General features: G+C 39.9%; 1 protein-coding gene across 2 annotated transcripts in view; it reads right to left on the minus strand.

Annotated features, from left to right (window-relative positions):
- Nucleotides 1-16,556, minus strand: part of NNT (nicotinamide nucleotide transhydrogenase) — a 93,645-nt gene that overhangs the window by 69,666 nt on the left and 7,423 nt on the right. For both annotated transcript variants that reach the window (XM_007095411.3, XM_042995132.1), the window contains exons 3-6: nt 13,293-13,522; nt 10,772-10,989; nt 6,282-6,369; nt 47-135 (exon numbers count right to left, since the gene is read on the minus strand). In XM_007095411.3, coding sequence (XP_007095473.2) covers nt 47-135; nt 6,282-6,369; nt 10,772-10,989; nt 13,293-13,522 — 625 coding nt within the window. The remainder of the gene's footprint in view (nt 1-46; nt 136-6,281; nt 6,370-10,771; nt 10,990-13,292; nt 13,523-16,556) is intronic.

A 16,556-nucleotide genomic window follows, 5' to 3' on the forward strand; every position in this document is an offset into this window, starting at 1 on the left:
AACAAAATGTTTTCACCTTAACAGCAGTCACTCATAGAGCACTTACCTGGTGTCAAATCCTCGAACAATAGCACCCATAGACTTCGCTGCACCTGCAGAAGCCAGCCCAGCAACACCACCACCAACTATCAGAATCTAGGGGAAAAGGCAGAACGGTATGTTTCCATTTTTTTTTAATGTTTACTCATTTTTGAAAGAGAGAGAAACAGAGTGCAAGAGGGGGAGGGGCAGAGAGAGAGGGAGACACAGAAACAGAAGCAGGCTCCAGGCTCCGAGCTGTCAGCACAGAGCCCATTGCGGGGCTGAACCCACAAACCGTGAGATCATGACTTGCGCCAAAGTTGGACATTTAACCGACTCAGCCACCCAGGTGCCCCAGAATGGTATGTTTTTTAAAAAGTTCATTATCAACTGGCTATGAAAAATCATCAGCTAATAACTATCAGCACCTGGTACACAGCATTCAATAATACACCAGGTGGTGCCGGCAGTGGTGATCAGCCCTCAATAAATATACTGAGTGGATAGACAACACTTTATCTGAACCTCCGCTGACTGCTGGCAAAGGCCCACAACCTTCACTAAGAAGTCTGACAACCAGCATCTCGGTGTGGAAGCCACATACAGCACAATGGGGATTATACGTGTTAAAGATTAACGGGTCTTGAGGAGCCTGAGCGGCTCAGTCAGTTAAGCATCAGACTCTTGATTTTGGCTCAGGTCATGATCCCAGGGTCATGGGATCAAGCCCCATGTCCGGCTCCACACTGAGCATGGAGCCTAAGATTCTCTCTCTCCCTCTGCCCCTCTTTTTTGTGCTCACACATGTGCTCTCTCCCTCTCTAAAATTAAAAAAAAAAATTAATTAAATAAGGTAACCGTTAAAGAAAAATAGATTAACAGGTCTTTCTCAGTGTGTAAAAGCTACCTGCACTGAAATAAACTCCTAGCGCAGCATTCTATCTCTCCCCTCACAAATTTTAAGGTTCCTCTATGTTCACAAAATATCAAAATAAGTTTCAAAGATGGATACAACTTTGATAAAATGTCTACCTTCTATTTTGAGTTCAAATGCTTCTGAAAGAACAGCAGGTGACCAACTATCTAATTTTGAACCAATTTGAATGACCAAAGCAACATAACTAATCTCCCTAACCATTGAACAGTTAGAGCCAAGAAAACCAAAGAATTTCTCAGAAACAAGAGTCTCCCGGCCTTCTAAGAAACACAATAAGAGCAATGTTTTCTCCAGTCTGGAATGGGCCTTTCAGAGAAAAGTTCTATTATACTTCCCAGTCAATTGAGGCAACTCCTTGTTGCTGTTTAAAAAAAGAAAGAAAAGGAAAAAAGCCACCCACAGAAAACAGTGAAGCTTATAAATTCCCACCTACCCATCATGCCCACGTCTCCTTCCACCTCTTTTTTTTTTAAATTATTTTTTTTTAATGTTTATTTATTTTTGAGACAGAGAATGAACAGCGGAGGGTCAGAGAGAGGGAGACACAGAATCGGAAGTAGGCTCCAGGCTCCGAGCTGTCAGCACAGAGCCCGACGCAGGGCTCGAACTCACAGACCGTGAGATCATGACCTGAGCCGAAGTCGGATGCTTAACTGACTGAGCCACCCAGGCGCCCCTCCTTCCACCTCTTTAAGAAGGCTAGTCAAGGGGTGCCTGGGTAGCTCAGTCGGTTAAGCATCTGACTTCAGCTCAGGACATGGTCTCACAGTTCGTGAGTTCGGGGCCCCACTTCAGGATTCTCTCTCTCTCTCTGCTCTCACTTGCATGCTCTCTCTCTCTCTCAAAAAAAAAAAAAAAGAAAAGAAAAGAAAAGAAAAAAAAGACTTATGTCTTTAAAAAAAAAAAAAAAAGCTAGTCAAACCATACTCCAGTGACCTCTAAGCAGTGTCTCCGAGATCATGTGAATTGATCTAGATGGTGAAGGTCACGGGGGAGGGTGTTAAGCTACAGGGAAGGGGACAAAGAAGGAGCACAGAGAACAAGCAGGCTCTGGGCTCCAAGGCACCAACCCTGCTCCACACAATGAAAATGTGAAATAAAAATAAAATAAGTAAAAATCACAGGACTAGACCAAGTTACCCTGAATCCAGAAATAACAAAAGACCTCATAATTTAAAAGGCAGAATAGCACAATAATAAAGCCAGGTAGATCTGACAAAAGGAATTTACTCTTTCTCTCCAGGATGGGGTGAAGGAAAAGACAGAGGTTAAGAATCGGAGTGAAATCCCGAATCGGCTACCAACTAGCTCTGGGTAACTTTGAGCAAGCTGCTTAGTATCTGCAATAACACAGTTAAAAAACCTTCCCAGAAGGCAGTTACATTAAATGATGGGATATAAAGCACTGACTGCTAACTGGCACAACATAGACATATACTCAGAAAATAGGGGAAAGGCCATGGGAAAGGAATGACCTTTAGGAATGTTCTTAATTTCCAGTCAGTTAACCTGTTCTTCCGCCTGACCTCCCCATCTCAGTTAAGGGCACTAACTGTGCAACGTAACCATTCAAGCCAAAACAGGGAGGCCATCTTGTGCCCTCCCTTTGCACATTTCTACCTCCAATCCCTCAGCAAGCACTCTTGGAGTTAACCCCCAAAGATCTCCCAATCCACCCCCTTCTCTACATCTTTACTGCCACTACCTTCCCAGGGTACTATTTCAGCAATCAATTCTGAACAGGCCTTGCCTTCACTCTTCCCCCTACTATCCACTCGCCCATAGAACTTCCAGATGACTTTTTTAAATCCTCGTGAGATAATAGAATATATATATATTCTATTAAGATACAGAACTCCTAAAACCCAAGAGCATCAGGAACATTTTTTGTTCCAATATCTGGTCTTTGACCCCAGTTAGTGACAGAGTTCCTAAATCCCTTAGAATTTTGAGGGTGACAGCAGTGTCTTTTGTTCTAATGAGTTGACTGCTGGTTGGCTCCTGGATGACAGCTGACCACCAGAAAGCCATGGTTAGCAGCTGAGAATTTTCGGTTCCACCTCCCATTCTCCAGAGAGAGGAGAAAGGGCTGGAAAAGGAGTTAATCATCCATTGTTCCCACGTGATGAAGCCTCCATATAAAAAATCCCCAAAGTACAGGGTTTAAAAGCTTCCAGGGTGGTGAACACACGGAGGTGCAGGGAGAGTAGTGTGTCCAAGGAGGGCTCCATGCCCCTTCCCACATCCCTTGCCTCATGCATTTCTTCCATCTGGGTGTTCACCTGTATCCTTTATCATATCCTTCTATAACAAACTGGTAAACAGTAAGGAAACTATTTTCCTGAGCTCTGAGTTCTAGCAAATTAACCGAACCTAAGGAGGGAGTCGTGGGAACCTCCAAATGATTTATAGTCAATCTGTCAGAGGCACAGGCAACAACCTGAGCTTGCGAATGTCATGTGAAGCGGGGAGAAGGCAGTCTCGTGGGACTAGCCCTTCACCTGCGGGATCTGACACGACCTCCAGGTAGACAGTGTTAGAACAGAGTTAAGTTGTAGCACACCCTGCTGGTGTCCCAGAATTGCTTTGTGTGGAGAAAACCCCCACAGATTCGGTGACCAGAATGTCAGAAGTGAAGCGTTCTATTTGAAAAAAAACTGAGTTTTTCCAAAACAATCCTGAATCAGACACTTCCCTCCAGACCTGTAAAGAGAAGCTCAACGTCATCCAGCCCCAACCTACCTTTCCACCATCATCTCCAATCGCTCACCACACTCCAGACCAACAGCCTTCTTTAGTCTGCTCTTTCCCATCCCAGGGCTTCATACGTGCTGCTCCTTTGGAAGCTCCTTTTCCTACGTGCTGCTCCTCTGATATCCTAAATACCTGGTTTCTTTCGCACCATCCATTAGGCCTCAGTTCTAATGTCAAATGGAAGCCTTCCCATCACCCTAGCAAAAGCAGCTTGCTCCCACGACTCACTATCCTATCATCCTGTTCATTTCTTTTATATTTAAAATGATCTCACCTATTGATTAGATTATGTATTTATCACCTCACCGTGGCCCCTACTAGAGTGTAAGTTTCATATGACAGGGATCTCCTTTGCCTTATTCATCCCATAGTCCAGCTCCTAGAGCAGTGCCTGGCATATTGGAAGCCATCAAATAACTAACTGATAGCTCACCGTAGACAAGTAAGAACCTTCCATGTTTAAAGAAAAGTCAAATAAAGTATTCTTCAATCTACCTTGATAAACTCACCTAATGTCTAATTTTTCAATATGTAACTATTTCTGACATGTAACCAAAGTCCTTGAAGCTGCAATTTAAATTCGCAGGAAAGACAGTCACTTTTCTACCTCTTAAGGGCTGATTGATTCTCCTTCCTTTAAGCCTCTGGTCTTTTGTTTCACTTTTTAATCTCTTATATATTCACAGCTTTCCTCTCAGCTTCCACATAGTTCGAGAAAGAGTCTAACCAAAACTGAGTAGCAGATTTGTGCATCAAAGCATTTGGCCAGTTTGAAAACAGCATTCAGGGACACCTGGGTGCCTCAGTTGGTTAAGCGTCCCACTCGATTGCAGCTCAGGTCATGATCTCACAGTTTGTGAGTTCCAGCCCCTCATCGAGTTCCTCACTGTGCTTGGGATTCTCCCCCTTCCCCCTACCCATCCCCTGCACAAGCATACTCGCACGTGCTCTCGATCTCTCTTTCAAATAAACTTTAAAAATAATGAAATAAAATAAAACCAGCATTCAACTTCTGGCCACCGTAAGTGCCAGACCCATTCTCATGATCCTGACAAAGGAGTCAAAACGTCATCACTTCAGGGGCACCTGGCTGGCTCAGCTGGAAGAGCATGTGACTCTTGGTCTCAGAGCTATGAGTTTGAACCCCACTTGGGTGTAGACATTACTTAAATAAAATAAATAAACTTAAAAAAAAAAAAAACATAGTCACTTCACATAGCACATCTCTGTTGTTGTTTGCTAACTTCCTTGTTATGTATTCTGGCCTCCACTCGAAACACTTGCATTTTCTTTACCTGGCCTGTTCTTAAAGCAATTTATTTCTCAAAGCTGCTAGTATCTTTTTTTTTTTTTTTTTTTCATTTTTTTCTAGGAGATTTATTTCATGTGAGTTCTCGGTTTATATAACAAAGTACATAAGAGCAGGAAGCACTGAGTAAACCTATGCCTACAGGCAGAGAGTATACTCTTCAGATAGATGAACAACATTTAAAGTCCTATTTTCTATACCGAGACAACATGCTTATATGGTCAATTAGTATATGTAATGTTGAAGGGTCATAACATAATCTATTCTTTTACCTAGCCATCCCAACCTGTCATCAACTGCTCCTCTCTGCTTTCAATCTACATTAAAGAAACCACACCCATTCCCTTTGCCAATTACCCAAACACACCACCTCCCTTTTTCCTCTTAACCCATATTTGAAAAAAAGTGAAGGGGTGCTTGGGCGGCTCAGTTGGTTAAATGTCCAACTCTTGATCTTGGCTCAGATAGCGATCTCACGGTTCGTGGGAGGGAACCCCAAGTTAGGTTCTGCGCTATCAGCTGGGAGCCTGCTTGGGATTCTCTCTCTCCCTCTCTCTCTGCCCAGTGAAAAAACTAAAACAATCTTTTCTATGAACAAAATGTCACAATTGGGAAATCTAGAATCTACAAAACTAAGACAATCTTTTCCATGAACCAAGTGTCACAACATTGGGAAATCAACAATCTATTGAATGGTATCTTGAAGCTTTTTCAAACATCAGTAATAAACACCCTACATACACAGAACAAGTTATCCAATACCCCTTTAAGAATTCAAGTTAGTAAGTAAAAAAACAAAAACAAACAAACAAAAAAAAAAACTAGAACTTCCAGAAATGTCAAAATTCTTTTTTGTCAAGCAATCATAAACAGCTTTGAGGCTCTACCATATATTTGTACCAAATATACACAGGGTTAACACTGTGAAGTTAACACAGGACAAAACTTTTAAAATAACTGTATTTTAGTACTACACATACCCTTACCTTTAAATAATTCATATTATGGGGGCTCCTAGGTGGCTCAGTCGGTTGAGTGTCCGACTTCGGCTCAGGTCATGATCTCACGGTTCGTGGGTTCGAGCCCCACATCGGGCCCTGTGCTGCCAACTCAGAGCCTGGAGCCTGCTTCAGATTCTGTGTCTCCCCCTCTCTCTGCCCCTCCCCTGTTCACGCTCTGTGTCTGTCTCTTGATAATAAATAAACATTAAAAAAATTATAAATAACTCATATTTGAAGAAACATTAAAAGTTCTACCTACCTTAGCTGGAGGAACTTTTCCAGCAGCTGTGATCTGACCAGTAAAAAACCGTCCAAAATGATTTGCTGCTAGTACAACAGCTTTGTAGCTGAAAAAATAAATATTTCCATAAAATTAAAGAGATTAGACTAATATATTATTGTAAGCCACCAATGAAGCTTTAATAGTCAAAGATAATCACTAACATTTAAATTGTACCTACTATGTGTCAAAAACCGCTGAGTGCTACATGTATAACTACTCCTTTAACCTCCTCCACAATCCTACAGACAGGTACAGTTTTTACCTTCATTTTATAGGTGAGTAAACAGACACACAGAGAGTGGAAGAGACTTGCTGTCACTCGACTAGCAAATGGCAGAACCAGAAGCCTAACCCTGGCTGGCATCCTACCTCCACAAGCACACTCTTACCCACGATGTTCCCTGGCCTTTTCAGAATGAACACTGCAGAAGATCAGTTGATGTAAAAAAAGAAATGAAGGAAAGACCAAAAAAAATGCTAACAACGGTTTTCTCCCAGTGCTGAAACTACAGACACTTCAGACTTTCTGTTTTACTTCACTGTATTGTCCAAATTTTCTTTAATGATTATGCAGTATTTATATCATAGGGAAAAACTTTAAAATGAAAAAGAAATGAGATATAGCTATATGCTTGTACATAATAAAATTCTAACCTCAAACCAAACCAAAAAAAAAAAAACAGAAAACAAAAAACAAACAAACAAAAAACTTCCCCTGAGGCAGCTGGGTGGCTCAGTTGGTTAAACATCCAACTTAAGCTCAGGTTATGAGTCGCCATTTGGTTCATGAGTTCGAGACCCACTCTGATGGTGCAGAGCCTGCTTGAGATTCTGTCTCTCTGCACCTCCCCCACTTGTGCACACTCTCTCTCAAAATAAATAAATTAAATTAAAAAACAAAAAAACTTCCCTCGATTGCTAAGATTTGAAAGTATGGAATTTTGAGACACAGTGACCTCTGTGCAGGGCCCAGTTCTACCACTAACCGGCTTTGTGACCTTGGGTAAATTTCTCTAAGTCCCTAATCCTTGGTTTCCTCATCTACAGAGTGGGGACAAAAAGAGCATCTCTTAGTGTTGTTATGAGGACTAAGTGAAACCATGCAGGTAAAGCACTTAGTACAAAGCCTGCCATCATAAGTGTTTGGTAAATACTAGTGTTTTTGGCTAAAGAAACATTCTGTGCAGCAAAAACAAGTAAAATATACCATTTATACCATCTTTTCTTACGAGGATACTGTTAACATATTATACCAATTTCATTTTCAGAGCATTTTATCCTTAAAAGGCACCTCTACACATTAACTATAACACGTTATAATTAAAATTACAATGCAACTATTTATTAAAATCTACCTGCTGACAATAAAACCTTTCCCTGATCATATTTTTTTCCTGGCCATATTTTTTATAAAATAATATTGATATAATAATTGATGCAAAAGCATATAATGGTAACCACTACGACTTTAAATCATATTATAGCAGAAAGGCAATATTTTAGAGACCACATTACTTGTTAGTCTTACTTCTGAATCCAAGTGACAGAAACTTTCAAAAAACCAAACATGATAAAGATTCAAAGGCCACTGTAAGAAATTTTGGAATTAATGTTTGAAAAGATTCAGCTGCTATTCTGAAACAAATAACAAAAATGAGATGAGTTACACAGGAATGTACAAGAAAACATTGATGGAGGGGAAAAGTGATAACAGTTTGCCTCTTTTTGATGACAGCAAAAAAAGCTCAGAATGGACATGAATGAACTGGAAGGAGCGTGTCTTCACTGTAATATGGCTGTGTGTGTGACTTAGATAATGATTTATCACATACTGTGTGGATAAGTATCCTAGAAGATGCACCTCAAACTATGCCCTTTGCATATATCAGCTCAGGATGTAAGATAGCGATTCTTCAAACTGTGTCCCATGGATCCCCAAAGGTTAAAATTCCAGCCAACTCTGGGGCCATACTGGGTGGGGTAGAGAACAAACATGTTTCTGGACACCCCTCCGTCCCTCAGTTCAACTAAGGCCACTCTGCTCTTATTACATTTGTTTATATTGCCTCATAATATGTCATTTGCCCAAAAGATTCTACGGCTAAAAAGCACTGGGCTGGAACCACTGGCTTTGATAACCTTTCATATTCTACATTTCACAAGACAAAATCAAAGATCACATTGTACATTTTCTATAGAAAACATTTAAGTCTCAGGGCACTTGGGTGGCTCATTCAGTTAGGCATCCAACTCTTGGTTTCGGCTCAGGTCATGGTCTCACAGTTCGTGAGTTCGAGCCCCGCATCAGGCTCCTGGCTGACGGTGCAGAACCTGCTGGGGATTCTCTCTGCCCCTCCCCTGTACTTGCTCACTCTCTCAAAATAAATAAGTAAACTTTAAAAAAAATAAAAGAAAATCTTTGAAGTCCCATGATACATAATGTAACTTTTCTACAAACAAAATAATATGGCAAAAATTTATTTTGTCCTTTGGTGTATACTTTATATCACAAAAAATATCTTCAAACCAACCATTTGCTATATTATAGTAAGGATAACAAAATGTGTTTTTAGCTTGTCCTTTTTGTTTTCTGCTTTTCTTTCAAAAATGAAACCCAAAGTAGACTCTATTTGATCTATTGGCCTAGCTGAAATGCTACACCTAAGCTATAAAACCTAAGAAAACCTTCAGGTCATGTGTCAGGCCATAAAAGGCTTTATTCACGTTAGTCTCTCTTGCATGCGCTGTTTGATTTTTTTTTAACCGTTTTCATTTGTTGGTGCCTCATTCATATTAGCAAACTGTCACTATCAGCAGTTTGCATGCTTAAAATCTAATTCAACTATCTCCTGAGGAGTTGATTTCATAAGCATCTTCGATTTCCAGATTTTTTCCGCTCTCTAGGCAGTCAGCAACACGATACACCCCATCCCCCCGGGCAGGCGTGATTGCTCAGTCAGAGCCCTGTTCCCCAGAGCAGGAGGGGCCTTAGTCTCCTCTCAGCACAGCTCTCCAGGCAGTAAAGTGGGAACGCAGCAGTGGCGGGCAAAGGTAAGAGGACGTAGTTAGCCCTCAGTTATCAATATGTGGTTTGGGGGGGGAGGGGGGAGTAATAATTTTTTAAAACTTTTTTAACATTTATTTATTTTTGAGAGAGAGACAGGGTATAAGTGGGGGTAGGGGGGTACACAGAGAGAGGGAGACACAGAATCCAAAGCAGGCTCCAGGCCCTGAGCTGTCAGCACAGAGACCAACGTGGGGCTCAAATTCATGAACAGTGAGATCATGACCTGAGCTGAAGGTGGACACTTAGCCGACTGAGCCACCCAGGTGCCCCTATTAATACGTGTTTTGACACCAAGTAGAACTTTGCCAAATACAGACATTTTCCATATTTGCTAAATATTTTATGAATTTACCTAAGCAAAACATAATTAAAATGGTAAATGCTAATATGTATGTGTCAGGTTGAACAATATGAAACTGTCAATATCTGACCTTTTTTGACCTATAAAAACAGCAATTTATGTTAACTAACTTACTGTGGCAATCATTTCACAATATACTGATATATCAAATCATTATATTTATACCTTAAATTTACACAATGCTATATGTCAATTGTCTCAAATAAAATCTGAAAAAAAGTAGCAGGGTGCCTGGGTCGCTCAGTCAGTTAAGCATCCGACTTTGGCTCAGGTCATGATCTCACGGTTTGTGGGTTCAAGCCCCACATCAGGCTCTGTGCTGATAGCTCAGAGCCCAGAGCCTGCTTTGGATTCTGTGTCTCCCTCTCTCTGTCCCTCCCCCACTTGTGCTCTCTCTCTCTCTCTCTCAAAAGTAAATAAACATCAAAAAAAAATTTTTAAGAAAAAAAGTAGCAATTTCTACCTAATGTATACATGTGTATACACGCATATACACACATACATGCAAGACAGTCTATTCCTCATACAAATAATTTCACAATCATTTGCTCTGGTGGAAGACTTCTACCCATGAAGAGTAGAATATGAAGAGTAGAATATGAAGAGTCATTTCTTTTAACTATGAAATAATAAACTGAGCCTTAAAAAATAAGGGCACTTTTGGTGCACCTGGGTGGCTCAGTCAGTGAAGCCTCCAACTTCAGCTCAGGTCATGATCTCATCATTTGTGAGTTCAAGCCCTGTATCAGGATCTGTGCTGACAGGTCAGAGCCGGGAGCCTGCTTTGGATTCTGTGTCCCCTCTCTCTCTACTCCTCCCCGACTTGTGCTCAATCTCTCTCTCTCTCTCTCTCTCTCAGAAATAAACATTAAAAAAAAATTTTTTTAATTAAAAAAATAAATAAGGGCACTCTCAAAAAGCTTTTATCCCCAATAATTATTACAAGTAAAAGCACTGTAAGAGAGAAGAGTCACAATGAGCATGTTTCTAGAGTAGCACTGTGCTTTGTTCAACCAAAATGGAAAGGAATCAACATACCCAGCAATGTTGGCCATGGAGCTTAGCGCGTCATATCCCTGAGCAATCGTGACTCTTGGAACCTGGTCCATCGCCAAAACTGTAGTTTTTCTTTTAGAAAGTTTATTTAGCAAGTCTGGATTTTGGGCTGGGTAAATAAAGCTAATCAATGTTCCCGATGTCTTTAAAAGGTCGGCCTCATGAACACCTAATGTTGGATTAACCATGGGAGCTCGCACCTGAGGAAAAAAAGTCAAGTCACTGATTAATAATGTAAATACCTTTATCATATTTTTAAGTAAACAGGACAACCTAAATGACATGCCATGATTGAAATAATAGGCCAGAAGTAATCTTTCAGCAATAAACTTTGGACTAAATTCCTAAACAAGGTAAGGAGCACTAAGATCTTTGCCATCTGTCCTCTGACTGATGACCAACCTAGGAACTGATCTGAGTAAAGAGCATGCTATCATTCTGGAAGGTTTCCCCCCCCCACCCCAAAATTTTATTTTTAAGTAAGGCTCATAACATGGCTTTACCATTGCCAGCTTTTCCTAAGTTTCTGCAGAAACACATTCAGATAAGCAGATTCATTTGTGGGCTTTTAAGGTGTGTTTTATATCCAAGTTTAAAATCGATCTTCAAAACACGTATCATGTCCTTAGCTCTAAGTTCGCAGTAGCACTTTTAGGCAAGTAACCCCAGAAAACAATAGCTCAGGGACTTAAATTTTTAAAGGAAACAGAAACACAAACACTGGGTCAATATTTTCATTTCATAGCACTTCATCTCATTTACCTAGGAAACATCTTTGTTACTGCCATTTCAGTTGTTGATCTGGTGACACATATGATTTTAATTAAGGTTCTGGATTCTAAGACTCTCTACGGGCGCCTGGATGGCTCAGTTGGTTAAGCATCTGACTTCAGCTCAGGTCACGATCTTGCGATTTGTGGGTTCAAGCCCCACATCAGGCTCTGTGCTGACAGTTCAGAGCCTGGAGCCTACTTCAGATTCTGTGTCTCCCTCTCTCTCTCTCTCTGCCCCTCCCCCACTCATTCCCTCCCTCCCTCCCTCTCTCTTCTCTCTCTCTCTAAAATAAACTTAAAAAGACTCTCTGGTAAGGTCTATTTTTCCTCATTGAGAATCTAAAATATAGATTTAATAAAAATTAGAGGTCAACTTTGAATTAATTCTACTGGCCCTTATCAAATGCTCAGCTGAGACTGTTGGCATATGAGTGAGTTAAGTCAACAGAATGTTTTCCTGAAAGTGCTTTTTGGATCACTAGTTCCCCAGGATATTAACAGGCTTGACTCAAAAATAGTTTACTAATGCAAGTATAAAGTTATCTAAGTTACTATATCATAGGATTTCTCCGTGCTTGTAACATGCTCATACACACTGCGGATCTAAAGGAACACAAAGTGCTTCCACAACTTATATACACCCTACTAACCCTTTATTGTGGGGTATCTCAAAAGGTTTTGATCCCTAGAGCATATGTTGGAATGGATCATACTCATTTTTCTATTTGCCCTAAGCTCTTTTACTATACTAAGTTATATCACCAAGTATCTGTACACCTAAACACTTTAAAAGTTTTGGCTGAATTGCAACTTCCCCACATACCATAAATTTCACTGTTAATTTCCACACCAAAAAATTGTTTTGTCTTCTGCAAAGATCACTACTCTACCAAGTTATTCAGTAGAATTTATGTTAAAAAAAAAAAAAAAAGCAAACAAACAAAAAAAACAGTTACATGATTGATGCCCCTTAGAAATTAACACACATACCAAAAAAAAGCTGGTCTTTCCTGAACAAGTGAGGAGCTTCTTTTTGCCTAATAATCATGCTACTACAATCCCTATCTCCCTCTTTGTCTTGGTTGCAGAAGGCTTAGGATTTAGGCTAATGCTGCTCCCTAATAATTACCTAAGGTACACTTGTGATAGTCCCTTCCTTTTTCCATATGATTTTTTTTTACTTCAGATTTTATGTCTGAAGCTCTTCAGCACATAGATTTCTATTATACATTAAGACCTTTCATTAAAGTAGGTAAGGCTGTCTCTACTCAGCCCCGTGCTGCTTTCTCCAAGGCAGCCCTGCCCTCTCTAGAAATAGCACTGAGGTCAGTTAAATCACTGTTCCTTCTACATATCAGAAGATCAGGGTACGTTCAGTCCTAGGAGGAGTCCCATGCCCTTTTTCCATCTTGTAGCAGTTAAATACTCACCTGTGGGTATTCTGGATATGTATGAACCATGAAGTGCAAATTCTCCCTAGCCAATAAGAAGGGCATTTCCACATGAAAATCTAAAAAGGAAGATCACTTTTTCTACTCTCATGGTTAAACAGAGATCACACTGCCTGATAAAAGTTCTACCAGACTATGAAGAATATTCACAACATGCAACCATTTCTCTGAGAAAAGGCAGTGTTTGAAAATATGAAGAGTTATAACAATATGATTTTTCCATGAACACTTTTTAAAAAGCGAGCATGCTATAAATGAGGGGTGGAAAGGAATAATTACTTTGACCACCAAATCAGAAGCCAGCACTTCCTTCGCCCCTTGGATCTGGGCACCTGCTGCTCTGTAGTGATCATCAGAAAACTTGGAAGCTTCGCCAGCACCCGATTCCACGACAACACTAAAACCCTGCTTGACCAAGGCCTGAACACCAGCAGGAGACAATGCCACCCGTTTCTCATTTTGGAAAATCTCCTTGGGGACGCCAACAGTCAGTTGCTTATATGGAATTCCTACAAAGTGAGGGGAAGAAAGGAAGGAAGGAAGGAAGGAAGGAAGGAAGGAAGGAAGGAAAGAAAGAAAGAAAGAAAGAAAGAAAAAGGGAGAAAGAGAGAAAGAGAAACGAAGAAAGAAAAGGAGAAAAGAACGGGAGAGGGAAAGAGAGAGAGAAAAAGAAAGAAAAAGAAAAATTAATTCAGTAAAAAACATAAAAACAATGTTTTAATAACAGTTCAAAAAATGAAAATGGGCAGTCTGTTCAAAATATACTGAACATACAAGTTGCTGCTCAAAATAATGTTCCTGATTCATAATCATAATTGAGTTTTTTGAATAATGGGAAATATTTATGCCCACTCTCTTAAATTCCAAATATTTCATTTAACCAAATAGCTCTCTTCAAGGCACATGACTAGATTATTCTTAGGAAAAAAATGGGTTGAGAGATCAATCAAAATGCTAACTCCACTCTTCAAACTAATCCTCTGGGATTTATGGTTTCCTTGTCCTCACCTTTAAGGAAGACAGAACTAATTAGCTGTTTTGAAGAACAACCCTATACTAGACATATTGTTGGCTACACTCAAAGTTTCCTTCCTGGCAATTTGGCCACAGGCAATTCCTCACAGATTTCCAAGTGTTGTATCCTGAGACCCTACGTTCTTGGCCACAGCAGATAAGACCAAGGATCAACAGCTGGGTCAAAGATAATAGTCTATAGGCCAGAGAGTCCCTGAGATGACTTACATAGGAACTGCCCAAGGACACTCTATGTTGGCCAGTGATGACCCAACCCATTCAGGTACTCTTAGTGTCTGAATGCGAGACCCACAGAAAAGGACAGGGGGAGTAAAGGGTACAAAAGCTATCTGTAAGCAGCCATGAGGTTAAAGGTAGACAAAGGGAGGTCTACAGCAACAGTAGCAGAAACATCAGTAGTGGCGATACAAAGAGGGAAGATGAGCCATAGCTATGGAATCCAGAATACCATTCCACTTTTCCTAGAAGTAGATGAGGGGTTTCCCAGGCTTCTGTACTTCCCAAGAATACACCCAATAAACCCTCACCACAAAATAGGACCTTGATGCAATCCTGTTCCTTGTAACCCAAAAGAGCCTGTATAAAATAAAGTATTTATATATGGCTCTGAACAATTTTAGCTAAAGTTGCTTTTGTTGTTTTATTCAACGTGCAGGCACAAATAGACTTTTCTTTTAAAAAAAATCTGCTTCTGTATGTTGTACCAAAGTTCAGGAAATCTACTCTAGCAACCTAAACTCTGAAAATACATAATAAAAAAACAAATTATCTCTACAGAGTAACAATATTGAGGCCTTAGAGAAATTAAGTCAACTTAAAAATACCTGCATTCAAACAGAGTCTTAAACCCCATACTCCATTAGCAGTAATAACTAAAAGTAAGCCAAAGGCAAACATGTGGTGAACTTTAACCTCTGTTTGAAGGAGAGGGAGGAAAATAATAGAAAGCTGGAAAATATTCCAGATTGATGTGCAAAGTTAAATCACATAAACATCTGGAGTTCACTTATCTGACAAGGTCAAATTACCTAGGCCCTATATACCGTAAGTCAAAGAAGCCACCAAAGACAAATGAAGTCCCATCAAACAGGTTCGGGAGCCAACTTGAAAGGCCAAATATGAAACAATTTGAGCATGAAAAAGAATAATTAATTGCAATGTAATAAAATACATCCGAGGATGTTAAAATGCAGGAGTTCATTATGATACTCAAAAAATAAATATTTTTTAAAAGCTTCATTGGCCAACTTTAGCGGGTGTGTGATAAGCAGAATAATGGTACCCCATAGGTGTCCACACTTCTAATCCTCAGAACCTGTGAATGTGTCAGGATACACAGCAAAGGAGAATTAAGGTAGCAGATGGAATTAGAGTTGCTAATCAAATGACCTTGAAATAAGGATTAGCCTGGATTATCTGGGTGGGCCGACTGTACTCACAAGGGTCCTTAAGTGTGAGAGAAGAAGGCAGAAGAGCCAGAGTCAAATAGTAGTCTGAAGATGCTATGCTGCTGGCTTTGAAGATGGAAGAAGGGGCCACGAGCCAAAGAATATAAGCAGTTTCCAAAAGCTGGACAAGGGAAGGAAACAGACCACCCTTAAAGTCTCCAGAAGGAATACAGACAGCCCCACCGACACCTTGATGTGAACCTAGTGAGAGCCACTCTAGACTTTGGCCTCCAGCAGTGTAAGATAATAAATTTGTGTATGTATGAAGTTGTGTTACCTTGTTACAGCTGAATAGAAAACTAATACTTTAAGAAAACCAAGAGATTATTACCAAAACTATAAAGAATGGAACAGAACCAAACATTTATCCCACCTTACCACTACAACCTCAGGGTAACTAAATAACAGAGGGAAAGTTTTTCTTTATAGAAAAATTCTAGCTAATAAATGAAGATAAAATGATAGTGTACCACCATTTCAACCCCTCTCCCCATAAAACCATGGATTCAGCTGATGATCATTAAATGGCTGTTATAGCCTTTGAGTGAAAAACTGATGGGAGCTCCATAATGGATGAATATCAACATCTAAACTCACTGATTAATTTTCCTGACGAAACGCCACAGATAGTACATAGCATCCACCTATGAAGTATTCTTGTCAAAAAAAAAACAAAAACAGAAACAAACAAAAACAAACCTGAGTCTAACCAAGCCTCTAGGTCTAGCTAAATGGTACAGAAAACACAAGGAACAGAGAAACTAGGTAAATAATATGAAGGGAATTCATTCAGCCAAACCCAGAATGTGAGAAATTCTACAGGGCAACAACTACATTCTTCAAGAAATAAAGAAAAAAGAAAAAAGAAAAAAGAAAAAAGAAAAAAGAAAAAAAAAAAAAAAAAAAGGAGAACAGAGATCAAAAAAGACCTGAGAGATACAGTATGCAAATACAACATGTGGACCCTGTTTGGATCATTATTTGGATAAGACAACTGTAAAAACAGAAACTGAAAAAAAATGAATACTGACTGGAATTACTTTTCATGCTTTGCAATGTA

The sequence above is a fragment of the Panthera tigris genome, chromosome A1, assembly GCF_018350195.1.
Source record: "Panthera tigris isolate Pti1 chromosome A1, P.tigris_Pti1_mat1.1, whole genome shotgun sequence".
NCBI classification, from domain to species: domain Eukaryota; kingdom Metazoa; phylum Chordata; class Mammalia; order Carnivora; family Felidae; genus Panthera; species Panthera tigris.